The sequence below is a fragment of the Buteo buteo genome, chromosome 21 (assembly GCF_964188355.1).
Source record: "Buteo buteo chromosome 21, bButBut1.hap1.1, whole genome shotgun sequence".
Lineage (NCBI taxonomy): Eukaryota > Metazoa > Chordata > Aves > Accipitriformes > Accipitridae > Buteo > Buteo buteo.
Window position 1 is genome coordinate 18082723 of NC_134191.1, and position 15268 is coordinate 18097990.

Here is a 15268-nt window from a genome sequence, read left to right on the forward strand (position 1 = left end):
TAATGGCTCTAGAAATTTATTTTCAGAGCTTAGTGCTTCAACTATGATTAAAATACTTATTAAGCAATTTAAAAATGCTACTGACTGGGTACTAGAACTAGACAAGAATACAACTAACACCATTACTTTCATGCACTGACAGATACTAGTTTGCTCATGCCACTGAAGTAGGATCTTTCCCGTTCACTCATCAGTTCAAAATGTAGGGGTCTTCTACAGAAGTTGCATTCAGCTGATGAGTGCGGTTTCAGCTCCAGGCCAACATCCTTCCACGTAGCTAGCAATTTTTCTGTTATGAGCAGAAAAATTCATTAAGATCAAGGCTTAAGACAGTGGATGGCTTTAGAGAAGCAGCAGCAGAGAAGTGTCATCATACCTATTCTCCTAGCAAATGAGAGGGATAACAGGAATTCACTATGACATAATTAACCACTTGAGCAAGGTGACTGGGCTGCAACTAAGTCTCAGCTATCCTCATACTACCTCTTCTGACAGGATCAGGTAAGCTACATTCCCTGGAAAGATCTCTGTTTAAGACAGGTTAACAGCTCAGCCAAGGAGAGCAGATTTCTTTGGACCCCACATAACATTGTTTAGGACAATGCATGAGCAGAGCCCCAGTAGAGGTGGCTGGGATGGAACTGGCTGGGTACAGGACTGCACTGGCCTTGCACACTCTGTTCTAGGATGCAGTGCACTGGCCTTCACATGCCATGCTTAAAGCAAGTTAAGTGCAGAAGTATGCACTATGTGTGCTGCTGAAGCGGAAAGACACTGTCCAGCTTGTGACATCTAAGACTTAAGTATTTCCTAGTCTCATCTTTAGTATAAAGACTGTATAGACAACCCCATATTTTCATTGCACTGATGTAAGAATCCACTCACCAAGAAAATAACTCATCATCTGAGGGGTGTGGTGAGGCGTAGGGGCAATACGTAGCAGCTCTTCTCCACGGGGAACTGTGGGGTAGTTGATTGCTTGGACATAGATGCTGTGCTGGCTCATCAGCTTGTCACAGATCTCTGTATTTTTAGCAGCATCTGCAACCTAAAGTTCAAAATTCTAAGTTACAACCAAAGATCAACCAAAACCTGCAAGGTGGCAGAACTGTCAGCCCAACTTGGCTAGCCACAAGAATCAAATAGGACTACTTAGTCTTCCTTGTGCCACTATAAGTAGCATATACATCAGAAAGAAGAGCTACAAGCTTGTGCTGTAGAGCCCTCTGGGCATAAGCACACCATTGCAGCCTAGCCAGGTAGCTCTTTATACCAGAACTCTTCTTTTTACTAGCTTCTTACCAGTCTCCTTGCTTTCTGTATACCATTAGATTGTGGGTTTTGTACACTTCATTTTGCTTTACAGCATTTATAGCAGGCTGAGGTCAACTTAAGCCAGACTCCAAGCACATCACTGCTGAATACTGAACAGGCTTGAACTTTGTGAATGTTAACCAATACCTGAAAGTGTAATGTTATCATGGACATGAAAACAGGGACTGCAGTCCTGCATCAACAGTACCCAAAGTACTCACCCTTATTGGAATGATGTGACTGGGGCAGTGCACCACAGGAAGGCCTGCATCCATCAGCATCTGTCTCATAAGCTTCACATTGCGTTGATGCTGGCGCCTCAGAACTTGCCCCTCTGCGCTCTTCAGAGTTCGGACGGATTCTAGAGCACCAGCTAAGAGCATGGGTGGCAGGGACGTTGTGAAAATAAAGCCAGCAGCATATGAACGAACAGTGTCTATCAGAGAACTTGTACTGGAGATGTAGCCTCCTACACAACCAAACGCTTTGCCTGAGGAAAAAAAAGGCAGCCAAGCTTATTCCTTGTACCCATTAGAATGGCTTGAAGTATTATAGCTTTTCACTTGAAGGAATGAGTTATTTTGACTGCATACTTAACGCAACAATGCTAGCCCCCACCACTAATCTTGCATTTACTCAGCACATGTTACAGCTTTGTTTTTAAGCCAATCCTGATAACATGGATCTAATTATTACACAGCAAGCCAGTTCAAGACTTTTTCAAATACCCAAGTTTTGATTTTTGGGAAGACCTTATAAGCCAAATCATTGAGCATAGACTTCAATAGTGACCCCAAGTGATCAACACTAAGTCTCTCAGCAGATTTAAAATAATCTGTTCCAGAGATGCTAGAAATAGCCTATGCTCCTAAGGAGCACACAAGGTTGTTACTGTGATTGTGTGGTCAATACCAGCCTCCCTTTCCAAATGTTCAGGTACCAGAAGAGAGCCACAGACAGAACTAGGGTGTCTGGTGAATGCTTCTGTTTCTATTAGGCTGTCACCCAAGTTTGTACATTTCAGAGCCATGAACTTCCCTAGTCAATTTTATTTATGTTTTGGAAGCTGTTTAAACAACTTTGCAATTTGCAGCAGTAAACTTACTCCTAAGCCTGCATTCTACTAAGATAATAGCAGTTGCTTCAGTTCTTGCCAAATCTCTTTACATAACTCCCCATCTCAGGTTTCTAGATTAGAAGCACTCCATTTCACATAAAAGAATTAAGTACTACTAAATATAGAGTACTACCCTACTAGCATTCTCACCTGAATTTATTCTTGAGTTGTATAATATGCCACTGGAGGACTTTTTGGTAGCTTGTTTAAAACAAAAAGCCCAATGCTACCTTAACTGATTTGTAAGGCAGTGTAAGTAGCTTAACACAAGCTTTTCAAACTGTGGGGCATACTTAAATCCTTTGGGCTTTTTGGAAAATTCTAGCCCCCAACAGCCCTTAGCAAGTTCATTTGAATAGACTGAGTTAACCTACTTAATTTGGCTGCTCAGAAGCTTTGCTGCCTTAGCTTCTGTGAAAATGCCAGGCCATACATACCAAGCGTTCCAGAGATGATGTCCATCTTGTGCATGATTCCATCCCGGTCTCCTATACCACCACCTCGAGCTCCATATAGCCCCACAGCATGCACTTCATCCACAAAAGTGATTGCCCCGTGCTCATGGGCCACATCACACAGCTCTTCCAGAGGACAGACTGCACCTAGGAACCAAAGCAGTGACTGGAAGTTTAGGATTCCCTGTACTCAGCTTGGATAAATACTAGAAGTACCCCCATACACTAGGCATTTCAGAAGACTATTTTCATGTAAACCCTTATAGCACTGTACACTTTTGGATCTAAAATACAGATGATTTAAGCACTAACTGCACTGAAAGGAGAGAGAAGGGTTTGATGTCAACTTACCATCCATTGAGTGAACAGTTTCAAATGCAACAATTTTAGGGGTAGAAGGATCAGACTTCTTCAATAGTTCTCGAAGATGGTTGACATCATTATGGCGAAATATGTGTTTTGGCACCCTGCTGTTTCGGATCCCCTGGATCATGGAGGCATGGTTTCCAGAATCAGAGTAGATCTCACAGCCTGAGGAAACAGCCCCATTACACTTTAAGTACAGAAAGCATTAACTGATCCCAGCATTGCTTTATGTATGGAAAGTGTTCAGGCAGCAATGGTAGCATGTTCTAGAAAGTAATGCTCTTGATCAAAAGAACAAGTTACAGATCATGCAGAATAATATTTAAGGCTTATTTTAGGTGTTAAAACTAAAACAAACTTGAGCTTAAGGAAATACAGAAGGGTTTTTCCAAGTCCTTAATAATTTTATCTAACTCTTCTAACTTCTGAAGGCAGACAGCATACAAGAGAAAAGTTCACACCCACAGGTGGGAGGATACTAAATTCCTGCTGCCTCATTTTCAGGTGGAATTTAAATGTAAGAGCAGAAGACTCTGCTTTTTGTCTAATTCCTTCTGCAGTTCCTAGCTCCTAGATCTCAATCTCAGTAGGTTGCTACTATGATTTAAATGAGTTGAACATAATTTGAATATGGCATTAACAAAAACAACCATACTTTGCTGATCAAGTAGGATGAATCCTCACTTTGGGTAGCCATTTGTAAAATGTACTCCCAACTGCTTAGGGCAAGGTTGTGTTTTTGTGGTAAATACAGGGTGCAGTTTGAGATCTCACCTGGCAGCATTTTAGCTAGAGTGAAGAGAGTGGAGTCATTGGCTACAAAGCAAGATGAGAACAACAGTGCTGCATCTTTTCCATGAAGATCAGCTAGTTCTTTTTCCAAATCAACATGAAATTTACTTGTTCCTGAAATATTTCTTGTGCCTCCTGCTCCAGCACCATGTTGTTTCAGTGTATCCCTACAGAGGGCCCAAAGAGAGGCATTAGCATTACGGAGTGACACACAAATGAATAAAGGATCATTGCCAAAAACATTCTAGTACATAATCAGTATTGTTCTAAAAAGGAACTGGCTGCAAAAAGCAGCTGTTAGATTTAAGGTTTTTGAGCAACTTGCACAACTTGGGAATCTGATAAGCTAAGAAATCAGTTACCGAGTACAGCTGCAATATACCATCCAGTCTATCTGGTAATATTTGGGGACTTCTAAGGAAAATCCAAGGAGCAGTGTCAGTGACTGACAGGTATACTGCAGCCCTGGAGCTAAATACTAAGTTACCTACTTGAGCTCAAGAGAAGAGTATAAGCTTAATTATAGACCAAGAATAATATCAGAAGCAGCATATGTAGCACAGTACAGAAATCAATTCTTCAGAAGCCTTCCCACAAAAGCTTCTGCAGGGCACTATAGCTTGCAGCTGCCTCTTAAGAATATGGCACTACTCACATAACTGCTCCACACACACGAGGGTGACGACTCATCCCCAGGTAATCATTGCTGCACCAGACAGACACCTCTTTCTTGGTGATCAGAGAATCAGTATAGTCATCTGCCATGGGAAAGATTTGTGCCTTTCGGTTGACTGTTTTGAATACTCGGTAGGTGTGATCCTTCTTCTTTTCATCTATCTTTTTCTCAAAGAACTGATCATACTGGAAGGTGGATACAGCTGAAATGAGACGGAGACTTAAGCACACAGGGAATAATCACAAGAGACCAGGCCCATGGGGGTTTTGCCAGACAATCTTACATTTTGGCAAGTTATCCTGAAGCAGATGAGACACACTTTCTGGTCTTTGCTTCAACACAATATCCTTAAACTTCTTGAGCAAGCCACTCCGCTCTTCTCCCTCAGTCTCAATGTTCCTCAGTGTGGAAGTAGTTGGTATTTTGGCAAATTCTGTACCTACAGACATTGTAATAAACTCCAGTGAGCTTAATCAGTTTGAAACAAAACAAAGTTGACTTCAGCAAAGCAAACGCTTTAAGTAACTCTAACTCTTCATTCTTTAGGAAGCATGTGCCTGAATCTACGTGCGCCTGTTAGGATCAACTATTTTACTTGCTTACAATTTTGTATTGTACACAACAAAAGGAAAGCCTCGCTAGTTAATAACAATACAACATGTAATTTCCTTACAACACATTTGGTTCATCATGATTCAGAAAACCACTCTATACAGCTACAGCATTTATCTCAAAGACCTGGTACACACCTAACCAAAGGCGGAGTTCTAGTCAGCTGCTTCCTTTTTGTTCCTAGTATTTTGTTCAGTTAGCACAGATTTTTTTAAAACTATGCCACAGAAAAACAGAAAAGTAAAAATAAGCTTCCCGAGACAGACAGTAAGGCTTTTCTGATATTGGTGAAAAGTTCCTTCCTTTGAAGGACAGCCCTTCCGCATCAGGACTGAGAGCCAGCCAACACCCTTTAGTTCCATAAACCAAAAGCCACCACCTTTGCTTGCTTTCCGGCTTGGATTTGTGCTGGTACTTGCCTAGCATCTCGATCCAGTTTCTTCCATCTCTGGATATACAACCTTTGTCTATACCAGCACCCTGGAAAAGCTCTCTTCAGTTCTAAGCATCCGCTTTGGGTGCGTGTGTAACAGCTCCATTCGCACAGTTAGAGCCAGTGTATCAAAATACAGCATACACCATTCCTGCACCAAAATCACCCAGGGGAAACACTGCACAATATTGCAGGTATGCCATTAACACCTACATTCCCCAACAGCTTTTTATTGCAGTCTCCCATAATCCTACCTGCATAGTTTAAGTGGTAACTGTTACAACTTGGCACACTCTTAGAGCAAAGTCAGACACCAGAAGCTCTCAGAAGGAACCAACACTTCAGCACACAGAATACGTACCTTTCCTCTCCGCCTGCATCTCCTGCACATCCTCTTGGAGTTCTAGGCTGGCTTTGCAGAAAACATTACTGTTCTTGTGATTCATCTGAGCTGCCAGGAACGGGCATTTGGTAGCAGAGCTCTGGCTAACACCAGCAGGTGGGTGGCCAGTAGGTGGCTGGGTTCCATCTGTATTCTGTTGGGCCACCTCTTTGGCATTTTTGGCCTCTGAGGTGGGGGTGAAGAAGGGAAAGCAATTCAGCTTCATAATTTTAATACACTGACTTAAGCTTTTCTATCCATTACCTTCACAATTAATTTAGCACAAGCCATTCAGAACTATTTAACTGAGCAGTCATGCTGTATTTATACAAGCATAAAATCCCAGTAACACCCAAGCGGCATCTGATTTAAGATGCTAGATGTAGCACTGTACCCTTTGAGGGAAAACAAATAATCTCTCTTTCTCTTTCACTCCCAAGGGGAAGATTTTCTTTTGAGGAGTTCAGCTATTTTCAGCCACCAGTCCTTCCCCTCCTACAAGCCTCAACTCCTTCCCCTGAGTGCCAGGGTAAGAATCCCCCAAGGGATGCTACCAGGTGGGGTGAAGAGATGCTCAGGCGTGAGAAGTCCCAGCTCCGTGACCCAGGATCACGGATCCCCCACCAGAGCTCACTGCAGGACACCCTAACAGTCCGGTCTCCGCTTTATGCCGTGCCCATGCTTAATTACCACAGACATTTAAAGGATTAAGCAACCCTTATCTCGAAGCTGCCCATTCCAGAAGTTTCCTCCTACGACACAGATGTTTGGGGTGGTTTTTTTTCTCCTCAAGGGTGACTAGGTCTGTCCCTAGGAAGGCTCCCTGCTCCGGCTACCCTGACCCGCCGCCCACCCGCAGGAGAGGCCCGGCCCCAGGCCGCTGCTCCCCTCCGGCCGTACTCACCCCGGCGGGCCGCGGGGGTCTTCTCCTCCTCCGCCTGCTGCCCGCGGGCGACGGACGTGGCCAGGGCGCGGGCGGCGGCCGGGGGAGCCGCCTCCATCATCCGGGGGCAGTGCTGGGCGTAGAGGAGCAGGGAGGGCCCGGCCTTCTGCAGGAAGGCCTGCGAGACGCGGGCCAGGAACGGGCAGCGCCGCACCACCGCCTCCATCCTCGCCGCCGAGAACGGGAGACCGGACCTCGACTTCGGCCGCCACCGGTGAAGGCAGGAGGCGAGACCCGGGCAGCGCTCCGGGACCCTGCACCGGCCCGCTCCGCCGCTGCCTATATAGCCCGGGCGGGCAACGGCGCAGGCGCGCTGCGGCGGCCCCGCCGCCACAGGGCGCAGGCGCGGGCCGGGCCGTGAGGGGCCGGAGGCGGCTGCTGGGGCGGGGGGAAGGCGGCGAGGGGCCGGGGGGCGGCTCTGGGGTGGTTCCAGCGGGGACAGAGGGGTCCCCGGGCGGCTGCCGCGGGGAAGGAGGGGTCCCCGGGCGGCTCCCGGGGCGCTGTGAGGGGCTGGAGGCGTCCTGAGGAGATGGGGGGGCGGTGAAGCGTGAGGGGCCGGAGGGGTCCCGGGCGGCTCATGGGGTTGTCGTGAGGGGATAGCAGGCGCTGGGAGGGTACGGAGGGGGCTGGGGGGCTCCCGGGGCGTCGTGAGGACACGGAGGGGGCCCGAAGAGCTGGCGGGGGGGTGTGTGAGGGGATGGGGGGCAGCCATGAGGGGACGGCCCCACGGGAAGCAGGGGCGGGTAGTTGTCCTGCTCTCGGTTTCCCCTCAGCCCCAGGCTATGCAGGGCTTGTTTCCCAGAAGTACTGGAGTCCGTTACCCCCAGGACAGAAGATCTGGGGGGCCCTGGTGCGCCTGTTCATTGGAAAATACGAGCTCTGAGTCAGCAGAGTGGGGAAACCCAGCACTGCTCTGACAAACCTCATGTATTTTCTTCCTAAACACGCACTTCTGACTCCCTGCAGAGTCGTCGCACAGGGGCTCAGAAAGCAGCAGGTAGTCTCACTGGTGGTGGTGGGATCCTGAAGCCCTCTCGCTTTGCCTACAGCCAGTATGAATCTAACAGGTTCTCTATCAGCGATGCTCAGACTTCCACCACTGTGTTTTTGAAGCGTGGTGCCACTGCCCAGGTTTTGAAGATAAATAAGACTCGTGAGAATGACAGCAGCAAGTGAAATCGAGTCCTGCATCCTCTGGTTTGCAATGGACATTAAAGTTTATTTGTTTAAAAGTATATTTACAGGTGGGTAATGACAAAAGGAGCTCTCCTTATGTATCTGGCCATCTGAGCTGGAACAGTGCTAATTCCTGTAAGCGTATACTGGCTGCTGAAGTGTGGAAAGAATGGAGAAGAAAGATGACGATGCGTTTTTTTTCTTCATCTTGCGAAACAGTGATTTCACGGAAGACAGGATTCGGGCTGAGTACTGCCTCCCGGCCTCACATCCCTCAGCCAGCTGAGAGCTGGCTTGGGCACTTTGAGGCAAGAGTTGTTTTTGTAACAGGTACAGAGTTTTGAGGAGAGCTCTTTTAAAGCTCGCTCTTTCTTATGTCTTGCATGTAGTCATGTTGTATAGTTACTAGAAGGCACTCATAGAAGAGTGATTAGGGAAGTACAAAAGCTTTGTAGAACTGTGGCTGCTGAACTCAAGTTTGGATACAAAAGGCACTCAGAAAATATTGGTTGGTATTTACGTGTTGCAGATTAATCTTTTGATAACTCCTCTGTCACAGGGCGGGGGGAAGACCAGGAGGATATTTGCCTGACTCTCCTCTCTTCATCACTGTCTCACTTTGAGGACGCTGGCTGCTGTATGTAAACTTTGAGTAAGTAGATGAAAAGGAAGGCAGCCTTAAACCATAGTCAAACGGCAGACTCGCTGTCAACTCCAGCGCGTTACTAAACTCTGAGGTAGGAAACAGGACAGAGTTCTGCCCTCGTGTACACATTGTGGGGCCCTGAAAAAAGCAGATAGGGCTTTACAAGGCAGGGTGTGGGATGGGGGTTTTATTAGGGCTAGGTGGTTTTTAAAACACAGTCACTTCTTGCTTACTAGGAATTTAAGACAACATTGTTTAATAAGTCTTGATGCTTAGATCTTAATTCTCTTAATTATTCCAGCAATGTAATGCAGAAGTTACCATTAAGAAACAGCCTTTCATCAGTGGGTATTGTTAAACTACATATATGCTCATTTTAATTTGTTCTGTAAATAAATTATTAAACCAAGGCTATAGTATTTGACCTGAGCCTGTATAGCAGTTATGATAGCAAGAATCTTGACCATTTGGTAATACCAGGACAGTGCTTCAACTTATTACTTCAGTTTGCTCTTGAAAAGTGCTCTTTTTTCACAACTGGCTTTCAGTTAGTGTTACATGCCTCAAATATTCACATTTTGCAAAATACCTGATCTGTGTTTCAGATTACCGCTATCCCTGCTCCCCTGACCATCAACATTTGACTTCCTACCTTGAAGTTTTGTGTCACATCAGTTTAAAAAATGAGGAAACATCACAACATTCTACCATGTAGATACCTGACGAGTGTCCTCAGAGCACAGACTTAGTGTGTCTGAACCTAAGGGATCACTCCAGTGGTCCTTAGATTAATTTCAGTTTTAACAACAGAAATCTAGTCCCATATGCTTGATTTATAGTATGTTGATAGTATTTTTCCTTCTCCATCTATTCTTCCCTTATTAATTGACCATGGTACTTAACTCAAGAGGGACAGAGGGAATACATGTTTTCTTGTAAGAGGCACCAGAGAAAGATGTTGTGCAAAGATGCTGGCAGAGTACTGCAACAGGCTGCAGAGCTCTTCTGCATGGACACCTGCCACAGCAGGTTGAATCCCACAAAAATCTGATAATCCTTCTTTATCCTGATAATCTTAACAGCAGCATCTTAGCATGTTGCAAGGTTGAGGGATGAAGTACATTAGTCTGCTCTGTTGCTGGAATTCAGAAACTCGTGGTTCTGTATTCAAAAGTGCATGTGAAGTCTGAAGAGCATCTGCTTTTTACACAAACATCATCCAAGGTTGGCAGCTGAGACACAGTGACCTTGGCTGTGATACGGAGGTCTCCCAAGTGGAGCAGAGCTCTTGGCTTTTCTGTCAGGCTTCCCTACAATCTGTGCTATTAATCAGACCCCGCAATAACTTCTTTAGAGCTTGATTTTGGTGAATTTATTTAACCTTGTACATGACAGGAGTTGCGCAGAGCTAAATAGCAACGGAATGACATTAACTTGACCCTCATCTTGGAGAGCTGCCGAAGGAACATGTCCTTGTCAGTGCACAGAGATGGCTGTGAGCTCTGGGACCAACAGAGGGGGAAAAGTCAGGGAAAAGGGTGTCTTGTCAACTGCTCTGCCAGTTTCCTCCCTTTGGAAGTACTGCCAGAGCTTACATATTGAAGGTGAAGTAAATACTAATAAAGCTGCTATTAATTAAAATTTCTTAGGGCTTCATTGGATTAATTAAATGGTATTTAAAGATGTTAATTGTGGCAATGTATTACCATCAGCCTACAGGGCTCAGGAGAAACCATGAAGTGCCATGCAAATGCTGTTTGCCACGCTCCAGAAGGAGGACTTCAGACTGCAATAAGGGACAGTACCTTAGCAGCCCAAGGGCGAACAGGGAGCCTGTCTGGAGAGAGAGAAAGCAGGCTTACGGAGCCTGTTTGGAGAGAGAGAGAGACGGCAGGTACAGTAGGCGGGGAGAAGCAATGACTGCCTGTGAATATATAAAGGGCAGAGTAGCATGTAATAAAGAAGGAAAATGGTTTAAGCTGAGGGGATAGCATTGGTGTGAGAACAAATTTATTCAGCTGGCCATGACAAAGTTTAGGTTGGAAGGTGAGTAGTTCCTAGCTGTAACTGTGTTTTGGAGCAGTCTTTGGAGCTGGTACCTGAGATGCTGCGTACCAGATGGATTCAGCAGAGGAAGCTCGATCTGCCTGAAAGACCCCTGTGATGCAGTGGCAGGGGAAGAGAAGGGAAGACTCCCAGCTACCCTGAGAGCCTCTGCTGATTTTAGTTTTCTAAAGCCCATTCCATTCTGATGATTTGTCCATTTCTTTGCTAAATAAGTTGCAAGATGGGGAAAAAAAGGTGAAATTCCAGCAGTTCGGGAAGTGGATGAGAAGCCATAGAAAGTGCTTCCCATATAGAAATTGAAATGGGGGAAAAAAAAATCCCCTACCACAGGGTCAAGTTGATTCTGCAGAAGTCTGTGAAGAGCTGCTGCTGAAGATGGTCTCTTTCCACATTACCAGTTTACCATATAGGCTCAGGTCTTAAGTTAACCTTCAATACTTCCCTCCCATCCCTCTTCTCTCAAGCACATTTGCCCAATATTCCTGGAAACAGAACTTGATTCACACATTTGTAGCCTTCATCCAGCCTCACATCTGTCAGCAGTTAGCTCCTTTCATGGAATTTTAATGAATTTTATGCTTTTAAGAGAGCATTTAGCTACTTAGCAGAAAAGCAAGAGGCAAAGCCCCTCTATGTTCAGCCTGTCTAAATGAGAGCATATAACTACCATTAGCAACATTTAATCCCTTTTGCCCACTTCTGAAGTCAGAGCTGTGCATATTCCTAATTTTTTCCCACCCAGTCAGTGTCACAAGAGGGCAAGCCAGAAAAACAATTCCCCTTCCCCACGCACAAGCCACTGTCTATATTGAGATCTGAATTTTCCAAGGGAGTGGATGTGATCCTGACATCTGGATTTAATCCAGACTCAAATTCCAGGCTTAGATCTGAGAACTTCCACCTCCGGTCCTGAGACCAGCAGTTCTTAGAGAGAACTTAGTTTACCTTTTAAGGCAAAATTCGAGGGTTGGGATAGTAGCTGCATAGAGAAAATTCTTCCCGTGCTGAATTTCTTTAGCAGATTTTCCTCATTTGGATCCAGTGTCTTTACATGACAGAACAGGAAATCTCATTTCTTTATAGGACCCTCTAATCGATAGAGAATTCAGCCAAGCTGGAAGACCTGCTGAATGCTGAGGCATGTGTGACCTGTTGCAGAGTGACTGAGCAGCACCCCTGTTTCACAGATGCAGGCCAGGCAAGCTTCTTACCCCATCTCATACCAACAAGTGCCAAGCTGTTTTTCTCCCCCATGTAATGGATATCTTAAAATTCATGACCTGCTGGTGGGTCCTCACAAGGGTGTTGTGTCAGGACACTTTCGCCTGTCTGCCAGGCCCCAGGTGCTGCCCATTGATGCAGAGGAGTTTGGTCTCTTGGCAAAGTCCCATTACAGGGGGATGACTCACGCTCAGCTGGGACAGTAGAAGCTGTTGCCACCCTCATACAAGGTACCCTGCCCTTCTGCTGAAGGGCACCACTCCCACACCAGGGCTGCTGTGGTCTACAGCCCATCTGATTAACACATCCAGCCGTGGTTTATCTTAATTCCAGAATATCTCCCTGACATCCCTCCAGTTGCTTCAGATGTAGAAAATCACACAATAGTCTTTTTTTTTCATCTTGCATCCTCCAGTTTGTCTTTCTTTGTGCAGCACACGGCAGGAAATGGTACACAAGTCTTTCCAGCTACTGTGAGCTTTGCCACACTTGCAATGAATTGCATTCACACCTTTGTTTGCTCCTCTCTCACACAGTTTTCCTCCTTCTCTTAGAAAGAACCAGTAGACTCCAACCAGTATATTTTTAGTTAGGATTATTGCTGGGCTTCAGCCTGTCTTTTTTCTTGCACATATCTCAGCCCTCATTTCTCCTCATTAGCTACTTGGGCAGAGGTACCACCTTCTACGTCCGGTTTAGAAGCTTGAACTCTCTACATAGTCAGCATAGAGCAGGAATACCTTACAAAAAAGTGAATCTGAGCACTTCTTGTATGAAGGTATGAGAGGGTGGGGAAAGGTCTTAGCTCTGAAGTCAAAGCGGTCTATAGCTCTCTGTAACTGGAGTTTCCAGAAAGGAATTAAGTAGATAGCCTGCTCCTCTCTCTATAGGAGGGACAGCTGACAGAGAAGGGAAAGAAGTGGGTGTCTCTTCTTTGTCTGAATTTAAATGCTCCAGGCCCAGACAGACACTCGTGTTTATATAGTAAAGCATCTTTGCTACACCAAGTAGCTCTAGTGAGCTCCTACTCCTGCTCATATCTGTGTTAGTGTGGGCATTGGCAGGAAGGTGGAAGTCAGAGCAGAGACAGGAATGTAAAAGTCCTTGAAAACAAGAAATCGAGCCACAGCAGTGAAAAATGCTGTGCTGGAGCCTATGGGCTGTCTCTTTTAAAGCAACGTCAATGTTAGGACTTTCCTGTCAAGCAGAAGATTGCTAGAAATCAAGGGTATACCTTGTTCTTTCCCTCTCGCCCTGTAAAAAACGTGCTGGTTTTGGCTGGGATAGAGTTAATTTTCTTCATAGCAGCTTGTATGGGGGTATGTTTTGGATTTGTGATGAAAATAGCATTGATAACACAGGGATGTTTTAGTCATTGCTGAACAGTGCTTGCACAGCATCAAGGGCTTTTTAGTCTCGCACTGCCCTGCCAGCAAGCGGGCTGGGGGTTCATGAGAAGTTGGGAGGTGATGACCCCAACTGACCAAAGGGTTATCCCACACCATATGACATCAAGCTCAGCAATAAAACTGGGGGGGTGGAGGGTGGCTGGGGCTGCCGTTGCTCAGGGACTGGCTGGGCATCTGTCAGTTGGTGGTGAGCAATTGTTTTCTTTTGCATCACTTGTTTTCCTTGGTTTTGGTGTGGGTTTTTTTCTTTCTCTGTTGTTTTTTTCCTCTTTTTAAATTATTAAACTGTCTTTATCTCAACCCACAAGTTTTTGCACTTTTACCCTTCTGATTCTGTCCCCCATCTTACTGGGGGGGGGAGGGTGAACAAGTGGCTGTGTAGGGATTAGCTGCCTCCTGGGGCTAAACCATGACAAAAAAAATCATCTCTCTGACGTGTATACCTGTCCCATGGGCCTGCCATGGACACCTTACAAGGCAGTAGCATATTCAAGTGCCCTCACTCCTCCCCAGTGACCCCAGACTCAGTTTGACACAGTAAGTTAAATCCCTTGTGTAAACTGATGTAGTTTTGTTTGTCAAAATGGAGACTCACTGACTAGACAGGTTTTTAATCAGTACTATTTCCTGCAGATGTACATGCTACCTTTCTTTTCCCAGGTGTAGTAATATGAATAAGATTGCCTTTTCAGCCTGGAAATAGGGATAAAGGCATCCTGTGAAGTCCTCTTAGTGTCTGATGTCTTTTGGGTGGGTGAAAATCATGGGATTTCAAAAGACTGTCACCTTAAAATGTCTGTTGTAGGTACAGTACACCTACAAGTAATGCTAGTTGTTGTGGTTTGTTTTGGCAAAAGCTTATTCTTCTCTTATGCATCCGGTATTTCAATTTATTCTGCAAGGATTGATATTTCAGTGAAGTAAGGAGAAGGAGAAGCATTTCAGAATGAAATACCTGCTGATGACATGAGAAGGTGGGGGAAAATCCCCCTCTTGACTAGACTCAAGCTGGGAATTCCTGTGTGGGTGTTATCCCATGAACAAGTACCCAGTGAAGCAAGAGGACTCTTCTGTTACCTGGGTGGCTTGTCTTCTTATCCAGCAGTTCCTTAGCATTAGATATTGCTGGTCCTGAGACAGTCTTAAGAACTGTCTTGGAGAAAGCAAGCAATAAACAGAGGGAAGTGTAAAGCAGTTTTGATCTTTTGTTGTTTCCATCAATGGTCAGGGAAACTTTATAGTTAAAGAATTAGTTGTTATAGTTGTATAGTCAATTAGAATTAGCTCCTTGAAAGAAACAGTCCAAAGGGTTGAGAGGGAAGTGGCCAAGCAGTAGAGCAGAAGGATGCCTTTCATCTAAGTGGAGATGTTCCAGACATGAAAGCAGCATGAAAATGTGTGGCAACAGGGGGTATGAAACATCACAGGGCCAAACCCACTCCTGTGAGTGGGAGGAGAGTCTGTGTAACACCATAGCCTGTGTGCCACAGCAGAAGGCTGGAAGGATGAGCTACAGCCTTGTTGGTGTCCAGCTCTTTCCTCTGCAAATGTTTCCATCTCCCAGTGTAAGTGTTGGTGCATTCTGTCCATGGGGTTTGCTGTGCTCTTTTGCAATAGCTTTGTTGCTTAACCTTTGAGGTGCAAGACATACTATTCCTC

General features: G+C 45.4%; 1 protein-coding gene and 1 long non-coding RNA gene across 2 annotated transcripts; one reads left to right on the top strand and one right to left on the bottom strand.

Moving 5' to 3' along the window:
* ALAS1 (5'-aminolevulinate synthase 1) lies at window positions 1–7387 on the bottom strand. The gene is made up of 10 exons (XM_075052934.1): window positions 7052–7387; window positions 6127–6333; window positions 5004–5159; window positions 4700–4922; window positions 4027–4211; window positions 3238–3417; window positions 2869–3033; window positions 1536–1804; window positions 886–1048; window positions 1–289 (listed from the first exon to the last, which is right to left on the bottom strand). Exons 1-10 carry the CDS (start codon window positions 7254–7256, stop codon window positions 129–131), a joined length of 1914 nt encoding a protein of 637 aa, XP_074909035.1. The 5' UTR covers window positions 7257–7387; the 3' UTR covers window positions 1–128.
* A 414-nt stretch (window positions 7388–7801) lies between these two features.
* LOC142042529 (uncharacterized) lies at window positions 7802–14191 on the top strand. Its single transcript, XR_012653797.1, has 3 exons — window positions 7802–8918; window positions 10625–10806; window positions 12063–14191. It is a non-coding gene; the product is annotated as an uncharacterized LOC142042529 (long non-coding RNA).
* Window positions 14192–15268: the final 1077 nt, after the last annotated feature.

Coding starts and splice junctions, on each gene's coding strand:
- ALAS1 (XM_075052934.1), bottom strand. CDS start 7,256: ATGGAGGCGGTGGTGCGGCGCTGCCCGTTCCTGGCCCGCGTCTCGCAG. Junction 5,160..6,126: donor GATGCAGGCGGAGAGGAAAG/GTACGTATTCTG, acceptor CAATGTCTGTAG/GTACAGAATTTGCCAAAATA. Junction 4,212..4,699: donor CGTGTGTGTGGAGCAGTTAT/GTGAGTAGTGCC, acceptor GGCCCTCTGTAG/GGATACACTGAAACAACATG.